The sequence below is a fragment of the Lineus longissimus genome, chromosome 16, assembly GCF_910592395.1.
Source record: "Lineus longissimus chromosome 16, tnLinLong1.2, whole genome shotgun sequence".
Taxonomy (NCBI): domain Eukaryota; kingdom Metazoa; phylum Nemertea; class Pilidiophora; order Heteronemertea; family Lineidae; genus Lineus; species Lineus longissimus.
In genome coordinates, this window is record NC_088323.1 from 7,930,744 (window position 1) to 7,949,510 (window position 18,767).

Sequence of the window (18,767 nt, forward strand, 5' to 3'; positions counted from 1 at the left end):
GAAGAATACATAATATGACACCTGGCCCTTCGACCTTCTTTTCAAGGTCGCGTAGATGTCTAAGTTGTAAGATCTGGCATTGGTCATATCTGAACACATCTTCAAGGCATAGTAAAAAAATGTCAGTATACAGGGTTTAATATCATAGTGGTTTAAATTTAAAAATTTTGACCGAGACCTACAATGTAACTGAACTCTAACTTCAAACTGCCCCGGAAATTGGCACGTTTCGTCCTTATTTGTTTTGGAACCTTTGGTATCTAGACACCTGTTGTCCATCTTCTAGTAGGTCAATGTGACCTACTTATCAGTTTTAGGTCAGGGCCTGGTTGTAGAAAGCAAGTTAATCACTAACTTGGGTGTTAACTTTTAACCCCACCTGGACTAGCCTGAAGGTGATAACGCTAAGTCTTCTTTTTAACAACTTGGCCCATGTTGTAGGCCTATTACCCGGCGTGGGTCATATCTCTAGAAGTCGTGACTAGATGCTGTAGCATCAAATGTGTTCCAGAGATTCATCTGAACAGGCTCAGCACTTGCTTGGAACATGATGACCTTGACATATATTTCAAGGTCATCGACACTGTTTTATTAGGGAAAGTCCTATGAATAGGCCTACTCACTTACATGGTACTCCTTCAATTCCTTTAGCCTTAAGGCTAACAAGGCAGGGAGCCCATTTTAGATACACATGCATTTTGTGCACATTGACGAAAAACTTTGAAAGTATTTCATTTCAGCCACTTCCGTTAGGGCTTGAAATCTGTCTTAACCAATTCCACAACAGACATTTTTGTGTTTTTCGCGGTGTATAATGGGAGTTTTGCGGTTTTCACAGCCACTTTTAATTGCAAAAAATAATTTACATAATTACAATAATGACGAAGTTCAAAGTTCATAATGAAATAAGCAACAATGTCAACGCTGCTGTCCCCATCTTCGAGTTTCTCCCTTTGAATGGATACCTCTTCTCTGAATTTTTTTTAGTCCTTTGCTTTGAAAATCCAGATAGCCAGATAGAAAAGCACAAGTTGCCTTTTTGGCCTGTATAAAAGAGAATGAAATATATTTTCTAATTTATATTTGAACCACAAACTGTTGGATTGCTTGTCCACTGGCACTGCTCTACCATTGAGCTTTTGCTGTTTTTCTGTACTTTGTGACATCATTACAATCAGTTACAGAAAAAGATGACTTAAAAAGTGATGGTTATGGGATTATTGCACTCTCATAAACAGCTACACCATCTGTTGTGTCGTTGTGATGCATAGGGTGGTGATATGCTCGTGTTCATGGGCTTGTGTCGTCCACGTTTTTCTGAGTTGTCCATATATCAATGTAACCTGATCATAATGCAGCTGTTGTAGTTATCCCAGCCTCTCCTGTTGTCAGAGTGTTACAAGTTCCTTATTTCTTTGAGTCCAAGACAGTGCTTCGCTACTGAATGGGTTCCTAAACTTGACCAATCAGCTGTGCATTCAGGACACATGGGTTTTGATCTCATCCATAACTCGTCCTTAAAAATTGCAGGATGCATGAGGACAATGGCAATTCATTTCCTGATGATGAGGCAATAAATCTTATCACCGAATTGGTGTTCATAGCTAGGTGTACTAATCATGAATAAACAGTGGTTCTGATTCATCAATGAAGCAGGTGATGCGTGTTAGTCAGCATCTGCTGGATTCACAATGATTCTGTCTCGTAAAGCAGTGAGTGCTCTGGGTAGCCAAAGTGTAACTGATATCCAAAGTGACCCAGTTGCTGGCAGATTATAGCCTCGGTTTGGTATACCTGGTTAGCATAAACTTGGCTGCCCACTGACATAGATTCATGCATAATATGTCCTAGTTTACCTATATTAGGAATGTAAACAATAATAGTGCCATGCATGGAAAGTGGAGTTTGTCCATCTGAAATGTGCATTGAATTCACTATTGCAGTACAATAAATAAAATCACCCTCCCAACATCCCTAATCCATTGAATCAAGAATATCCAAATATCCAAACAATTATTTCATTCCATATTCCTTTTTTGGTCGAAAAATATAAATCAAAGTAAGGGTCACTGAATGAATATAGGCCTACACATGTGAAACATTAATAATCCAAAAGAAGTAAGAATATAATCCACCAAAGGAACAACAAAATAAGTTTAACCTGTTCAGAAGAACTGGAACCAGGAAAGATGTAACAAAATTGACAAGGCAGGAAGCACTTGATCTTCACCACCACGTGTTTCATCATGGTTACTAGGCCAATATGCTAATGAGCGGCTGATAATGAGCTGGACAAGCAACATCAAAAATGTGATAGCCACTTCGTTGATGACCAGAAAGGGTGTAAATTGTACTCATTCACTACAGTAAGACATGGTCAACACCATGGAATTGACCTTCTGCACTTGAAGTATCAGAAACAAAATCTATCCCTATTACAAGATCAAAGGAATATGCCGCCTTGCAAACAAGCAGCCTGCTGAGTTTGAGAGATTATAGCAGACAAGTGTATAAACAAATTAACCCAAATGTGTGTAATTAATCAAGCAGAAAGGTCCATGTACCAGGCTGTATCATGATACCATACACAAGTTGACCACCAAGAATGTTATTGACAGTTTAGTTGAGGGGGAGGGGGCTGTGCTGGGTGGACTCCAGCCATTCATAAGCCTTATACATCAAGGGGTGTGCATATTCATTGAGAAAAGTGGTTGAATTCCACAGCCAAGATGTCAATCAAAGGTCTCCCACCAATGGTATCTTGTTTTAGACATAGAAACTTTTTCTATCCCAATTAGAAGTTGGGGGTGGGGTGTGTGTTGGACAGTACTCACAATGAAATGCATTTTATGCTCTCAAAAGTGCTTATATGGAATACATGTTGCATTAGGATTGTAGTGTGGTATGTATCTAACAATAATAAGCATGTTTATTGAGGTAAAAAACGATTTGGGCTGTGTCAGAGTCATTTCAAATAATGACCCCAGCTATCAAAGCACTATCTGAGATCATAGTGCATTGAAACTGGAATGCACTAGATAGTACACAAACTAGGTCAATCCAGAACGAGGCTGACTTTGGCCTATTTTGTATAAGTTTTGACCCAGGTTGTACACTGAAGGTCACTAATGCCAAAAGAGGTCCCAAACGAAAGAGCAGCCACCGGATTGTCCTGGACAACTCTGCAGAAAAGTAGGCCTAAGGTGATTGGTATTTTATTCACGGAGGGATTTTTGGAGAGTCAGAACACATAATTAGTTAATTCATCTACAAGAATCTACAAAACAATTGCTCAATTTGTATTGTATATGTAGAGTCAAACCTCTCTGTCAAGGATACCCTCAGGACTGACAAAGGCTGTCTTTAACCCTTCAGCTGCGCCTATGTGTTATTCACCAGTGAGTTTGAATGAAAAGATCGTCTGCAATACAGTTTTCCAACCTACTGATAGATGGCGTGCAGGCGATCGTTTCTATGGCGGTTTCGAGGAATCTAACTCTTCTCTGCTTCAAGCTACAGTCTTTTAAAAACAATTTATCGGAAAAAAATTGAAAATTAAAAAAAAAATCGGCAGTTAAAAAGGGCTGATTTGTGGGGTGTCCTGATTAAAGAGGTCAAAGTGAGTGTTAACAATCAATTACGGACCAGACCAAGCGTCCTTGATACTAGAGAGGATGTCCTTAATAGAGAGGAGTCCGCTGAGGGAGATTCCACTGTGTTTCATTTAAATGCATTCAAGATCAGTGTTTAGAAATTTTGGTTAGCTTTTATGTGCTAAGTGGTTGCAAAAGATCATACAGTGGTTATGTTATTTATTAGCATATTATGAAGATTCTCCTAACATCAAAGCATGGCTTAATTTTTGTACCAACTGCATGCGCCACAACCATCATTTTCTTTGCCATTTAATGCTGCATGTAGCAAACCTTCATTTCCTTGAATAGTTTTCATGATTTGATTGGATTGACTATAACCTTTGTTGAAGTTAATAAAAAACAATAGAAACCTGCTTCATGTAATTCATTGACCTTTCTCTACAAGGATACCTTTATTGCTGTTACATTGGTTTGGGTTGGAGGTGGGATGCACTTTTTTTAGCCTTTTCTATTTTTAACAGGGTTTGAAAAGATGTTGCTGAGCTTTTTTGTGATCTGTTTGATCAGATCAACCAGAGAACTTTAGGTGGCGAAGCGAGTTTGGCATATCAATTAGTCCAATTAGTCAAATTTTTCCAATTTTTTTTCGTACAAGGGCCAACATTTCATAGCTGTATTTGAACTACGTACAACTGTTATAAATTTAAGGGTTGACCAAAGGTACCGCCATTTTTAGCTCAGCTGACAAAGTCAGCGGAGCTAGTAGTATAGCTGTTCAAATGGTGTCCGTCCTGCAATCCATCCATCTAGGGACCCATCTGTGGACAAAATTGGACATTTCTGACCGGGAAGGCCTAGCCACTTCGTTGACGATGCTAAATTAGGAGTTGCCCAAGGTGAACTCAAAAAACGAAAAATCGGCGCGATCCGACCTGTATTAAGAGAATGAGGTCATTTCGCGTTTAGATTTCTTTCCCTTTTTACCTCGGTCCACAGAGCAAATATTGTTTTCAAATGTGGCTGAATATTTTTAAATATTTTTTCATTTTTTACTTTTAATGGAATTAATATAGTTTTCACCGCCAGTTGGCGCTGCAGGCACATTGCCTGAATTTTGGCGATTTCAAATTTGGCGGTGGCTTAACTTTTTTGCAAGCAGTGCCGCTGATTGGCCGATCGATAGAAGAGATGCCACCATTTAAAAATGGCGGTAGTCGCTGCTTCAATGAAGGTGAGTGAACTTTCTCATGTTCAATCGGTTGATACTCTTTTAATCAACATGACCATGTACCTGAAATTTGTTTAGGTACTGAAAAGAGTCTATATAATTCAGATTTATCAATAGTTTTTTATAATATTCCGGAAATTTTGTGCACAAATCAGCGGAAGTTGGTGCTCGTCTCATGTCATTTTAGAGCGAAAAATTTGTTTCCGTCGATCTCTACCACTGAAAAATCGCTTGCATAGCTTCGAATTTTTGTGAAAATAAGTATCTGAACTTGGTTTCAAATAGTCTAGAGAGTTACCTTTGTGGTGATACATATGGTATGTGATAAATATTTGTGGAATTTGTGAAATTCGGTTTTCAAACGTGCCGATGATGCAAGCGATCTCGGGTGAATTTTGCAAGTATTTTGATCGAAAATGACATCTGAACTTAGTTTCAAATAGCCTACGCAATTATCATTTCGGTGATATATAATGCATGCATGTAATAATTGATTAATCTACCTAAAACGCGCAATTAAAACGGCGAAAGATCGTGATAAACACTCTGGTGGCGGTCGCACTAAATAACGACCGGTAGGGCCCGGCGTGTGGCGGAGAAAAAAAGGTAGCGCCCGGAGGTTGAAACGGGATTTTTATGCACTTTTAACTGTATATATATGTTGTTTAGATGTATTTCTAACAGTTCTGTAACTTTTATGACCAAGCTTGCACCCAAAGTTGGTAAAATTGATGCTTGTTTATGGACTGCGCTAGCGACCGGAGAATTCGCCGTCGGCCATTTTAGGACGGTCAACAAATCTCGCCATTTACGTTTGTTTACAATTATTTTGAAAGTCACATTAGGCCTATGACATCGTAGTATGAATTCCACTGCAGTTTCCTTACGCAGCAATGCTCATGTTTTTGGTTGGCAATCCTGTACTGTCTGTACACTGCGCTGTGCAGGCTTAGAGTATAACTCAACAGGCCCTCATGATTCATTTGATGGACACCTTATTTGATAGTACCTCATCATTAAGTCCACTAGATCCTGTTCTGTTACATGATAGACAATTTTCAAAATGTAGTACACCACTCGCTCACGGCTCACATCATGTGGGCACGGTTGGCTGTTGAGTGTTATGGTTCAGTCTGTGAGACTAATTCAAAGAGGTTACACTTTTATTTTGAATTGGAAAACAACCCCCAGGACTGACTTTTCACTGAGTGATAAGTGTGCCCTTCGAAGGTTAAGTCTCTTTCTGGATTTGCTTCCATAGATGCCTTGTTCAGGATATCATCTGACCGATGCCTGATCAAGCACAGACTGTATCCGGTGGTGTACATTTCCCCGTCTATGTCACCCTTTTTTATTCAGTCAGTGTTAATTTCTCTTCTCTTTTTTTACAGATTAACTGTTGTTGGTTATTGCAAGAGGAGTCGTTGGCACATTTCAAGTCCAGGAAAGCACTTGCTGTTCCCACATTCAGAGTAAGGTGTGCTTACTCGTTTTACTGCTTTCCATTCCTGGAGAGCGTTATCAAATATCTGCCGCAAGGCAACAAATATCTGCCGCAAGGCGCTTCAATATCTGCCGAAAGGCATCAAATATCTGCCGCACCAATAAAGTTCATTTTGTTAACCAACTCTTTATCTTCTTCGTTGCCTCATAATAACGGTACCGACACACACTTGACCCTTGCCTTCACCTATCCATTTCAGCTGAGCGCCAGGCCCTTGGGCCTCTTGTTGTTAGAACTTAATCATAAAGCAATTACAACTCTTTCAAAACGTAGTGACTGCTCATTCAATACCCTGGAGGCTGTTCTCTGGAAAACAAAGAATGGACTCCAGCCCTTGAAGTGAGCATTCACTATGTTTTGAAAGAGTTCTTGTTGCTTTAGGATTTGGAGGTCTGGCCAAAATGGCGGTACCTATGGTCAACCCTTAGACAGTTTACTCCATGACACTTATTTTATCAAAGAGTTGACTTCCAAGGTGCTTTTTCTATTGTGCAGAGTACCTGCGATTTGGTTGTGCTTGTAAGAAAGTCCCTCCACAAAATGTGCAGAAGGATATAAGTTAGCATCCTTTGGCCCATATTTTTTTAGACCAGCTGCTTCGACCTTGAATCTGAATTGAGGCGACTTAGATAAAGCAGTATGATTTTAGGCGCTGTGCCTGGACGCCAGGTCTATTTATAATGAGGGAAATTGTGATTGCCCTCTATCAAATGATCAATGTCAACTTTGGTTGCCTCATCATCGTGACAGGATCTTGCATAGAAACGATGGTCATGTTATGGGCGGTGGTGGAAGGAGACTTAGGCAACTGATCGGGGCCAGGAATTCAGCATGACCTCTATGGATAGGTGAACTGTGTTGAGGTTTTGCCCACAAAGTGGCTTCAAAACCATGAGTTTTCAAAGTTTCTTCTGCTCTAAACCGTGACATGTAAGTGATGCCCCCTTTATTACAGACCATATCACTGGTAATAGAGGAACTAAAAAACTTTGAAAAACCATCATTGTGCTGCGAAGTCGGATGACTGATGGTAGCTGATGACATCAATATCAAGCACCCATATGATAACAACAAGTCGTGTAAAACGTGTACATTCACTGCTGTTTAGCTCACTGCAGTGTCTGTATGCATTATACATTAGTTGAGCATGTACTTTTGGCAGGTCAAGTGAAATTAAGGTTGATGGTACTCAATATGCTCCAGGTGTAATGACTTTCAAGGCTTTTCCTTCAGTTATTGATTTGCTACTTTATCAGTGTGCGATCACGCATGGCATGAAAACCTGTTAGATCTGTTGAAACTGACAAAGCTATGAACAGCAGTGTTTTTACATTCTCCATGTTCTCATTTCCCATCTCAGTTGTGCTTAGAGTTTACTAATCTAGTAGCGCATCATTACAATGTAGGCGTCGTCCCTTACCACTGCATGTTGCAAATTCACAAGAGCTGTGTACTTAAACTAGAGTGTGACCCAAACGAGAGATGACCAAACGGCTACGATCTGGGCCGATCTTATCCTGCCATGGCCGGCAAGGGCCACAAACAAACAAACAAACAAAACCAATGGTGCTTCAACTGCTGAACCAATGACTGTAACTTCTTTGTTTAAATTGTTATCCTGGGTATTGTCAGCTGCATAATCTTGCTTTGACCAACATTTCAAGGTCCAAAAGGTCATAAACTAAACTTGTTTTGAATGTGACACGTTTTGTCATTATTTGTTATACATGTGGAATATGTTAGGTTGTAATGGTCATCTACAGTTGCTCACCCCGATCCAGGTCAGTGTACTCTGACCTCTAATTTTCAGATATCATTAGATCAGTACACAGACATTGTGTGTACATGTTTCTGACAGGTTATGCGCACAATAACCACTGACTGCTTAATCTTTTGACGGTGTGAATCAGTGGTCCTTGTCATCCGCTCCATCATGTCAGCATTGGCGCACATGTTCTTTCCTGTGCAGAATGAGGTGACCCGGATTCCTTAAAACAAATTAATCAGCTTCATTTATTATTTTCAGGAAAATTAAAATGCCACTGCAACTGCACTGCGGCCCTGGCAAAATATTTTCATGGCAATTTTCCATGATAGGCTTCATTAAGATCTTTCTATAAATATTTTTCTGGTTGCGATTACTTAATACAATAATGAATATAATACTTGATACAGTCAATAATGTTGTTCCTAGTTTAACTGGTACTTCTTTCCTACAAGTAACCCTCTCCCTACCAGGTCTTTCTCATCTTGGCTTTATTTAGTAATGGGAAAACTTTGCGTAGATGCTGTCCATAGCATGGCAAGTCATTTCAGCATCGATAATTGACCTGACGTTTCATGGATATTCCCTTCATGGTGCTATGACTTTGGTTGTAAATAGATTTGAGGACAGTCCCATCATCAAAGTTGGTGTAGAATTACGAATCGTCTTCAGATCTCAGCCAGATACTAAGTGGTGTGGTAAGCTCACATTAGTGAGCTTCAAAATCATCACACCTTGTCTGTCATCATCTGTCTTCTGTCCGTCAACAATGGTGGCAGGTTTGCTCACCCATGAGTCCATGAATTGAGGAATATTTGATATAGGATAACATGGTAGCCAAACTTATGTCAAATACTTAGCGGTGAAGCATTTTGACCTTGACCTACTTTTCAAGGTCACAGATGTCAAAAAATAAATTTCTTTTAAGCCGGCAAGTTTCACATATACTTTTGGTGCAGAACATAAGCAGTTGTGTGCATTTTATAATGTAAATGGTAAGAAAAATCTAGATTGGGACGACTTTCCCAATATCTTACGTTGGGCAAGGGCACGAAACTCCTAAAATGAGGCATATCTCAACTGTCGCATCTCAACATTTTGTAATAAAACTGTCGTATTTGTTGAGGTCTTGGAGATCAGTGTTATCTATTTATCATAAATGACAGACTTAAGTAGCCCCTGGTCATTAGTTTTTGATATGGAAGCTTATCTTGCAATAAGGTGCTTGACCTCATGGTTACTTCTTGACACAGATCTTCAACGATCTAGGGATTTTCAATCGGGGCATGTTGAGGTCATGACTTTGATTATGAATTTGAAGAAATCAGTACTGTCAGATGTCACACAGACCATACATTGATTGTCTATATCATTATGCATTACCTTTGGTGGGCAACTGTGCAGGTGTGCAAGTATTCAAAGTTAAATTCACACTTTGGTATTATTTGCCAGTGGCGTTAACTACATAGACCTTGACTCTTTAACCGGGTAGAAATTTCCCTTGTGAATAGTGTCCCTGTAAGGAATACACCACTGGTTAATCTTATGCACAGTTTGGGTGATTTTGGACCCTTAAGGCTGGTGTGACCAACTTGGCAGGTAAAAGCGTGTCAACGTCATAAAAACCTGTGATCAATATCTGAAGAAATATTCACTGCATTTAAGAAATGTTCCCTGCATGTTTTATGTCTTTGAGGCATAACAGGGCAAGTGGAGTAGAGATGATTCTGGGTGATGAAGAAAAGGCCCTATGGCCTTTGCAGAACTCTGATATGGTCTTGCACACCCTCCCTTCTTTAAAAATCATTTGCTTCGCTTTAACAGTTCACCATGCATCATCAGCATTTACATGAATAATGTCAGAATTAAATGCTGGCTGTCATAACAGCATTTGGATAGATTAGGATAAGAACTACACTCCATCCATGTTTGATATTGAAAAAATTCAGAACTATATGTGCTATTTGTAATATCAGGATTTATAAAATGAATAACCAGAACTGATTGTTTTATCAGATGCCTGGATAACCTTGGAACTGCATGCTTGCCGTAATGGCAGCATTTACCTGGATAACCAGAACTATGTGCTATTTGTAATGGCAGCATTTACCTGGATAACCAGAACTATGTGCTTGTTGTAATAGCAGCATTTACCTGGATAACAAGAACTACGTGCTTGTTGAAATGGCAGCATATACCTGGATAATAAGAACTACGTGCTTGTAATGGCAGCATTTACCTGGATAACCAGAACTACGTGCTAGTTGTAATGACAGCATTTACCTGGATAACCAGAACTACGTGCTAGTTGTAATGGCAGCATTTACCTGGATAACCAGAACTACGTGCTAGTTGTAATACAAGCATTTACCTGGATAACCAGAACTACGTGCTTGTTGAAATGGCAGCATTTACCTGGATAACCAGAACTACGTGTTAATTGTAATGGTAGCATTTATTTACCTGGATAACCAGAACTATGTGCTAGTTGTATTGGCAGCATTTACCTGGATAACCAGAACTATGTGCTTGTTGTAAAGGCAGCATTTACCTGGATAACCAGAACTACGTACTAGTTGTAATGGCAGCATTTACCTGGATAACCAGAACTACGTGCTAGTTGTAATACCAGCATTTACCTGGATAACCAGAACTACGTGCTAGTTGTAATACCAGCATTTACCTGGATAATGTTGGAACTAGATGTAGCATCAGCAATAGTTGGATAACCTTATACATTCTATTCATAACATCAGCAGTAATTTGGGTATTAACCAGAACTAGAACAAAGGCACACAATGAACATGATGCGAAGCGGAAGGGACTTTCTCCGGATCTAGCAACAATCAGGAGTCTGGATTACCCAAGAGTTTTTCTCATGCCCTAAAGATGGTTTTATCGAATTGGCTGATCACCCTCCTGAGTCCTGCAATAGTCGTTTCCTGCTTTTTGGCACTTATATGTATTTCTTCAAATTACACTCTTGAATGTTTTGATGGGCATTGGAGACTTATCTTTTAAAGGACTGCCCCTGGTTCACTTCAAGTGATTTTGGAAGAATTTGAATGAACCTTTTGGAGTAAAATTTTGGTTTTCTGTGGCTTTGTCGACTGGATCAATGCACATGTAGGGTATATGATACAAATTCTCTTAAACTTCTTCCTTGAAGTCTACCTCTTAGTTTCTTCAATGGTGTGGTTTATGTATTCTCTTTGAAATAGTAACATTTCGACTCTGTAAAACATCTTAAAAATTTGAACACTGGTGTACAAAATAAACCAATACCACTAATCTTGTGTTCAAAATGCTGTCCAAAAAAGGCTGTGAAAACCTCATTCACCTTTACACAGGACAAAAGATATTTCCTCTGCCAACACAGATTTCCATAATACACCACAAGGTCCTAAATGCACATGTGTGTGATGATATCGAAATCAACAGATCACAGGGATTAATCAGTCCCCACAAGACCCACTGACAAAACACATAAATCCTAGACATGAAAGAGCGATGTGTGTATCAGTTAATTCGGGGGCGGAGGGGGGTTGATTGATTTCTATGTTTCTTGTATTTTCAAGCACCTATGACCTACTCCAGGAATCATTGGATGAGTGATACAAAATGGCAGCCTGTGTTGGCAGTCACCTCTTAGACATCCTACCCTACAGATATTCGTCTAGTAAAACTTTAAAGCAAATGGCCAAAGATGCATATTGACCACAAAAATGAATAATTGGGATGATAGAGATGAAAAAGTTGCATTCAACTCTACATTGATTTGCTTTAAAAAACAGAAGACAAAAGACTAATTAAAGTGATGTTACAAGAGGTTAATCCATCATGAGTGTGCTTGCTTGGAACAGGACAAACTTGGAGAGAAAAAAATAGAGAACTTGATGAAAAATCTCCTGAGGAAATATATTATCAACATGCAGAAATAAGGAAACTTATTATTTTTATGCACCGATTCAAAAACATTAGTCGATTTGTCTTTTTGCCTTTTGTGACATCAGCTGAAAATTTGCATATTTTGTGTAAGAAAGAATTATTTACTGCACATCATTCAAACTTATACTTAATGATATCACTGCATTTCAGTATTATTGCACTGGTCTCATTTTGTTGGCAAAGAGAGACTTTATCCAGTCTGGATAAATCTTGCTCGACAACTTGAGTTGGTCTAGTGGCCGTTTGCTTTAATCCTTTCAGTGCGAAATATTTTTTGGGGTGTGACCCCCCATGCAAATAGTTTTTTTGAATTTAATGAATTTCAGCTATTCCACCTTTAGAAGGAAAAAAACTCAATATTTCTGCAAGAAACTTTCGATAACAAAAGAAAAAGTCATGCTGTTATTGTAGAATTTATAAAAAACATAAGTTTAGTGTTAAAATGTAATTCTTTGTTTACTAGAGATTCAACTCATATCAGTCATTTGTAAATGAACATTCACCTACCTAGTATTTTGGGCCATTTTTGTGTTGAATAAACTGAACCGAGCATAACATGGCGGCCATTACTATTGTATAGATTTCTGCATTGCTCAAGACTACTTTCCCTGTGGTTATGAGTTATGCTATGGATAGCAGACGACAATGGAGTTGCCATGGTGACAGACCACTGTCTGGCGGTTTGCGCGTGTTGGGTCAACCGAATGGGCCCGCTGAGAAGCGGGGATGCGCACTGAAAGAGTTTAGAAATACACCAAGTGGAAATACTGAACAATACTTGAATTATGAAAAGCTTATTATTGCTTAGCTTGCAGAAGTGCGAGCCCCAGTAGGGCTTGCTTGGCTCTCGAATGCACACGACCATTTGGCCTCGAACGGTTGAGAGGATCCCATGAAGCCTTTCAAGCCATGAATTCTCTGTAACACTGACTTGTATTGTTTCTCTCTCAGTATTCATATATCAATCTTTTGCATGAAGGGAAGATGGAAAGCGATTTAAACCCTGTCACTGCTTTGTCATTATTATTAATCATATATATATATATAGGTAGTGCTGCTTCCTATTTCAGTGCAATTGACAAACCTAACTGAAATCTATTCTTGTATTCTTTTAACAACAGGGTTCTTAAGCCAGCTCTGGTAGATGCTGAGCCGATCACTCGATATTTTCACTCCGGCCGGGTGTTGCAAGTGCTTATCCTCATACTAATGGCATTACATTTGATGTGGACGTATTTCATATGCAGAATTGCTTTCGGCTTTCTGTTCAGAAAGTCTGTATGTATTTTTTACTATGATTGTGATATGTCTTATACTCTGGGGTGCTATCCTCCTACTTGCTCTGTTGAATGTTGTTGCTGCCATTGTGGTCTGGTGTTGTTAGTATGCGCGGCCACAGCATGTCCTCTCCTCCTCCCCCTCCTGACACATCGGTGCTGGATGTGCACTGCGGTGCTTCATAGAGTCGGTTTCTTCAGTTGACTGCAGGCTGTGGCATTCCAATTATTTTAATTGTTGCACATAGACGGCTGTATATTAGCGATTTTGCTTTAAGATTTTTTCAACCTCCATTTTGCATGTTAGATTTTTGCTCACGTCTGGTGGGTTACTTCGTTAGTGCAGCATTTAGCATTGTCAGTATTGATCATCGGTTAAAGGACCAACTGGTAAATTTATAATGGCAGTAGTGCAGATTGGTTGGTGGCTAGTCATCTTTCACTGGTCGTAGTAGGTTTCATCACTAATTAGCATAGAAAATGGTTGGAAAATGGTCTCATTCCGAAGACGCACCTAATGCAATTGTCAATGTGTGTCTTGTATATCCCCTCGTCAAGGACACAACACCTCCAAGTCTTGTGGTAAAGCAAGGATATCCAATTAAGACAGTCAAAAACAGGAATATGCAGTGTATCAACTCTTGTTTCCAGAACATGTCCATGAGGACTCCTATATCCCTAAAACATCTGTGTCTTACCGTAACCACTCTGTGAAGCTTTGACACGATTTTCGGGAGTGCTGAGAGATGACCTATATTAGCTTTGACACACATGGCAATATCTTGTTTTGAGTAGAGGGGAGTGCAAGGCACGCATTAGTACTTGCATGAGAGACACATACTCTCTAACTCCAGCACAGTGGATCCACCTGGTGTCAGAGGTGGGTTGATGGTGGAGCCACTGTCAAAGAATAGATCATGTGTGTTCTAAGTACACGATATGGCCTGGTGCCCATTTGATCATATGACCACGAGATGACTTATTATAATTTCTGATGTTTGTAGTGGTATTTTGACTACAGTATTTTGAAGTATTGAATTCTTGCGTATCCCAATGTACGCAAAAAGTTATTAGATAATAGAATAAAATTGCTCGACATTTTCAGGACAATTTTCTGTTATCCTTACCATCAAATTGTTATCATTGGTACACCTCATGATATTTTAACCGTATTCAATTGGAGTCAAATTAAAGACAAAGGCTTAATTTAGTCTGATGCATGCAATAACCGTTAAATACTATATATACAATAAACCTGTATGGCATGAAATTACTAACAAGATGTCATCAAAAGATCTCCTTGGGGTACTCTTGTAAAATGACCATACATTATGCCTGAGGTTTTTGTTCTCACTCATGCCTCAAGATCACCAAGGTCAAATGGCATAATTTGCCTGTAAGCTCTTGTACAATATGGCATGTCCTTTAAGCAATTTTCTCAGATTCTCTGCTCTAGGTCAGGTGACCTCAGGAAAACTGTGGTGGATACCGGTGGAAAAAAAGCTGTTTACCGGAAAGTGTGGTGGTGTCAAAGGCCTATCATAAGGCTACATCTCATGAACAATGCAAGCAAGAATCATATGCTTAGGTCATGAGCTTCTAATGGGGATCATGTGATTGCCTACTTGGACCACATCCTGTTGATGATGTCACAATTGTATACTAATACTGTACAAAGGAGTAACACATGCATGTCATAGATCATCCAGTGTCATAAGTCTTACTTCCACTACAGATTTTAAACCCGGTGTTACTAGATCTGGAGGCTCTCCGGATATAAATAAACCTGAATATTTCTTGGTTCGTGTTCAACTACAGGCTTGCATATAAGGTTAATAAGCTCGGCGGTAGATGGCGACACCGAAATTTGCTCTCCAGTTACAGACTATAATACAATAAACCTGTATGGCATGAAATTACTAACAAGATGTCATCAAAAGATGGAGGTAAAAATATTGGGCACTATTTTCCACAATGCGCCGTGCGCACTTGTATTAAGCAATCGGCATGCCACCTATCGCCGAATCTATACAACTATTATCTCCCGTGTTATTAGTATTCCACGACAGAAAACTCCGGTGCCGATCTGGACCTGCGTGCGAAACCCACCGATGATCGGCGGGTATAATAAACCCGGTGTTATTAGCTCCGGGCCTATTTAACCCGGAGATCCTGTAGTGGAATCAGAATAAACTCGGGCACACACCGGAGTTTTGTGTAGTGGAAGTACCACTATTATATCAGGTGCAGGGTTTTGATCTGCCACCTAAGACTGGGTTTATATAGGTGTCATGTTGTCACTTTGTCTTGGTATACATCTGGGTTCAGGATTGTGCGCACTGACTTGTTACTGTCTGTGAAGTTCCTGCGGATGGTCTGTTACTGGTTTCTGCATGGAAGATAGCTTTGCATTCTCTTTGAAAACAGTGGGGGAAGTGGTGATGAAACAGTCGGGTCAGAAAGATTTCCAGTGATTTTCAAGACATTGTGCAAGTTTTCATGGGGCTATTTCATGTCATGAAAAACAAGTGTGATCACATTGGAAACATGACATGTCACAATGGTATGGGTGTCATGGTGTAAAGTGAATCCTATGTTTAGAGCGCGTGTTGAAAATGACTCGATCTTTCTTTATATCATGCATGACAAGTGAGGTCACACTGTCGGATGTCACACACGACAGTTTGACCTATGTAAACTCGGCCTTTCATGTCAACATTCAAACACCTTACTCATTTCATTCATCTTCATTGCCGTACAGCCCTGTGCAAGCAGATAGTCCATGGACAAATTCATTCCTTCATTACACTGGAGTTTTTAGTCCTTGAAAGTGAGCTCATGTCGTCCTCCTTGTCGGTCATACGTAGGTACGTTCGACGACAATTATGGCACATTTGCTCATGATCGGGACTGGATATTTCAAACTTGATGTGAGGGATGTCTCACGACAACATGACATACCAATTAAGGGTTGACGACAGGTACACCCATTTTGGCTAGGACTTGAAATCATGAAGCAATTAGAAGTCCTTCAAAATGTAGTGAATGCTCATATAAAGCCCTGGAGGCTGTTGTCTGAAAAACAAAGAACAGACTCCAGCCCTTGAAATGAGCATTCACTATGTTTTGAAAGAGTTCTAGTTGCTTTAGGATTTGGAGGTCTAACCAAAATGGCGGTACCTATGGTCAACCCTTAGACAGTTTACTCCATGACCCTTAGCATTGCGGTCTGACCTATATATTCTGGGCTTTCAATGTCTTATAATATTGATAAAAACCAAGGGTGAGGTATCATTACCTACTTATCAACCTAATTTCATCCATCTTGGCCAGTATTCAATGAAAAATAACCGAAATAGGATATTAGTAGCTGAGAACATCATCTATTCACTCTTGTGTAATATGCTAACTCATGTGAGCACAATGTCCCCTGGACATTTTACTATAATATCCTGTGTCCAATAGGGAATTAATCAAGATCAACTAAATTGTCAAAAAAATCAAGCACAAACTACTGAGGGGCATTTCTATCTCCTCCCTGTTGTCTGCTAACCCTCTCTCTGGCTACATGAGAAGCAGGTCTATCTCTAACTTGTTTACAAAGAGGACCGCTGGAATACAACCCGTTTGCAAGCAAGCAAGCTGTAGACTGACATTTACATGAGTGCTTTATTCTTGTGATTTTGGCATTGTGATGCATTAACCATTAAATTCCGGCAGCAAACGCGATTTTTCAGTCTACGGCCAATTGAAAATGAGCAAATTCTTGCACCATTTCACGGTTTACTCATGTGTAACCCCATACTACAACACGAAATGCAATTAACAATAGACCCTCTGCATACAAAGCATCCTTAAGGCGGACAAATGCTTCACTTAAAAAAGAAAAATGTCCTTATTATATGGATGAGAATGAACCATGAGGATGAACCATATTATATGAATGAGAATGAACCATTTTGGACCAATATCAGTGTCTTTTTAGAATATGCTGACTTAGGTTTCCCTAATAGGGGTTCTATTATATATTATTTGTGGTGCAAAAATTCACCACTGCTGCCACCTATGGAGAGCAGAACTACATTTCCAGCATGCCCCAAATGTAAACAAGTTCGGGAGCGGACCTGACCTTTCAGCAACGGCTGAAGCCTGCAATGCTCCGGACCAATGCTTTCTTGCACAACCTTTCTGAGAGTAATATGATGTAATGATGGCTGCTAAAAACACATTTCCAGACTGGAATATTTTGCACTCAGAAATCAGCAGGGGTGTTGCTGTTGCAGGTGTGGCCATGCAGTTGGGTAAACTTGGACTAGAGACACATTTGCATTGTTCTCCACAAGGCTATTTGTCAGGGTGGCCCACCCTACCTTGGAAGAGCCACCCCACCTTGCTCTAGAACTTTGTGGAGGGTTCCTATAGGGCCGCCCTACCTCAAATTGCTGGCCACCCTACCTTGTGTTGCACACTGGTAAAACGTCATGAAAGTCAAGGCTATCACCCTACCTTGAGAAAACCCTGTGGAGGACACTGATTTGACATTAATCTTATCCCTGTCATTTTCAAAAAAGCGTAATTATCTAACTTATGTGATGCAACATGCAGCTTCAGATATTTGTCAAACCAAGTTGCTTTCAACCAAGTTTGCCTTGATTCCTGGAACATGTTTGACGTATTATGGCGTCCATGTATGCATGTTTGGTTCCAGCGGATTAAGGCAAACTACAGGGTGACCCAGAATTATTTTCCTTTGAACAATAGAATTCTATTGTGTATCCATTGTGTGAGGGAAAATAATTCTGGGCCACCCTGTAGTTTAATCCAACTTCTCCCTAGTCCTAACACTTCCTATGTAGGTTCGCTAAAATTCTGATCAAAGAAAGTATTGCAGTTCCTCAGTGTATCTATCATCATTCCAGGGGGCAGTCTCGTCTTGGAGTCATTCTCTGCTGCACTTTTTTTTCAACTTGGTAACAACAGTCTTCTCAGTTGTGAACAGTCCCCAATTCTCGCAGCATTTTAGTTGTGAAGCTCGTTGCTACTGTTAGGTCCTTCAGAATCCAAGAAAAAAGAAACGCCATTGTCTCTCATTCCCTCAGCTGACTGACCTACTTTTTGCCAAAAGTGGAAAAAAAATTCCGCAGATGGAAAAGTAGGTCGCAGCTTTGCCAATTATCGGTAGTTGTTAGCTTTCTTCTATGAATCTTTTTATTTGTGAAATTAGGAATTAGGTTTAAACAGAAGTTGTTTGGCACATTTTGGATATAATCGTTGTATTAAGGCTTAAACGAAGATTTTTTTCCATTTAGAAGGTACACGCGTATTTAGTGATTTTGTTTTTTCATTGGAAATTCTTTAGGGTCCAAGATTGCCATTGTGGATTTAGTCAAAGTGTTCATAAATGTTTTTTGTGCATCATTTTGGGGCTCAGGAACACAAACAACCAGTT

The 18,767-nt window shown here is 39.7% G+C and overlaps 1 protein-coding gene across 4 annotated transcripts in view; it reads left to right on the top strand.

The window, feature by feature from the left end:
• Nucleotides 1-18,767, top strand: part of LOC135500250 (ceramide synthase 5-like) — a 63,635-nt gene that overhangs the window by 18,230 nt on the left and 26,638 nt on the right. The window contains exon 8 of one of the 4 annotated variants that reach the window (XM_064791579.1): nucleotides 13,163-13,319. The exons of the other annotated variants lie outside the window; for them this stretch is intronic. Coding sequence (XP_064647649.1) covers nucleotides 13,163-13,319 — 157 coding nt within the window. The remainder of the gene's footprint in view (nucleotides 1-13,162; nucleotides 13,320-18,767) is intronic. 4 annotated transcript variants of the gene reach the window in all.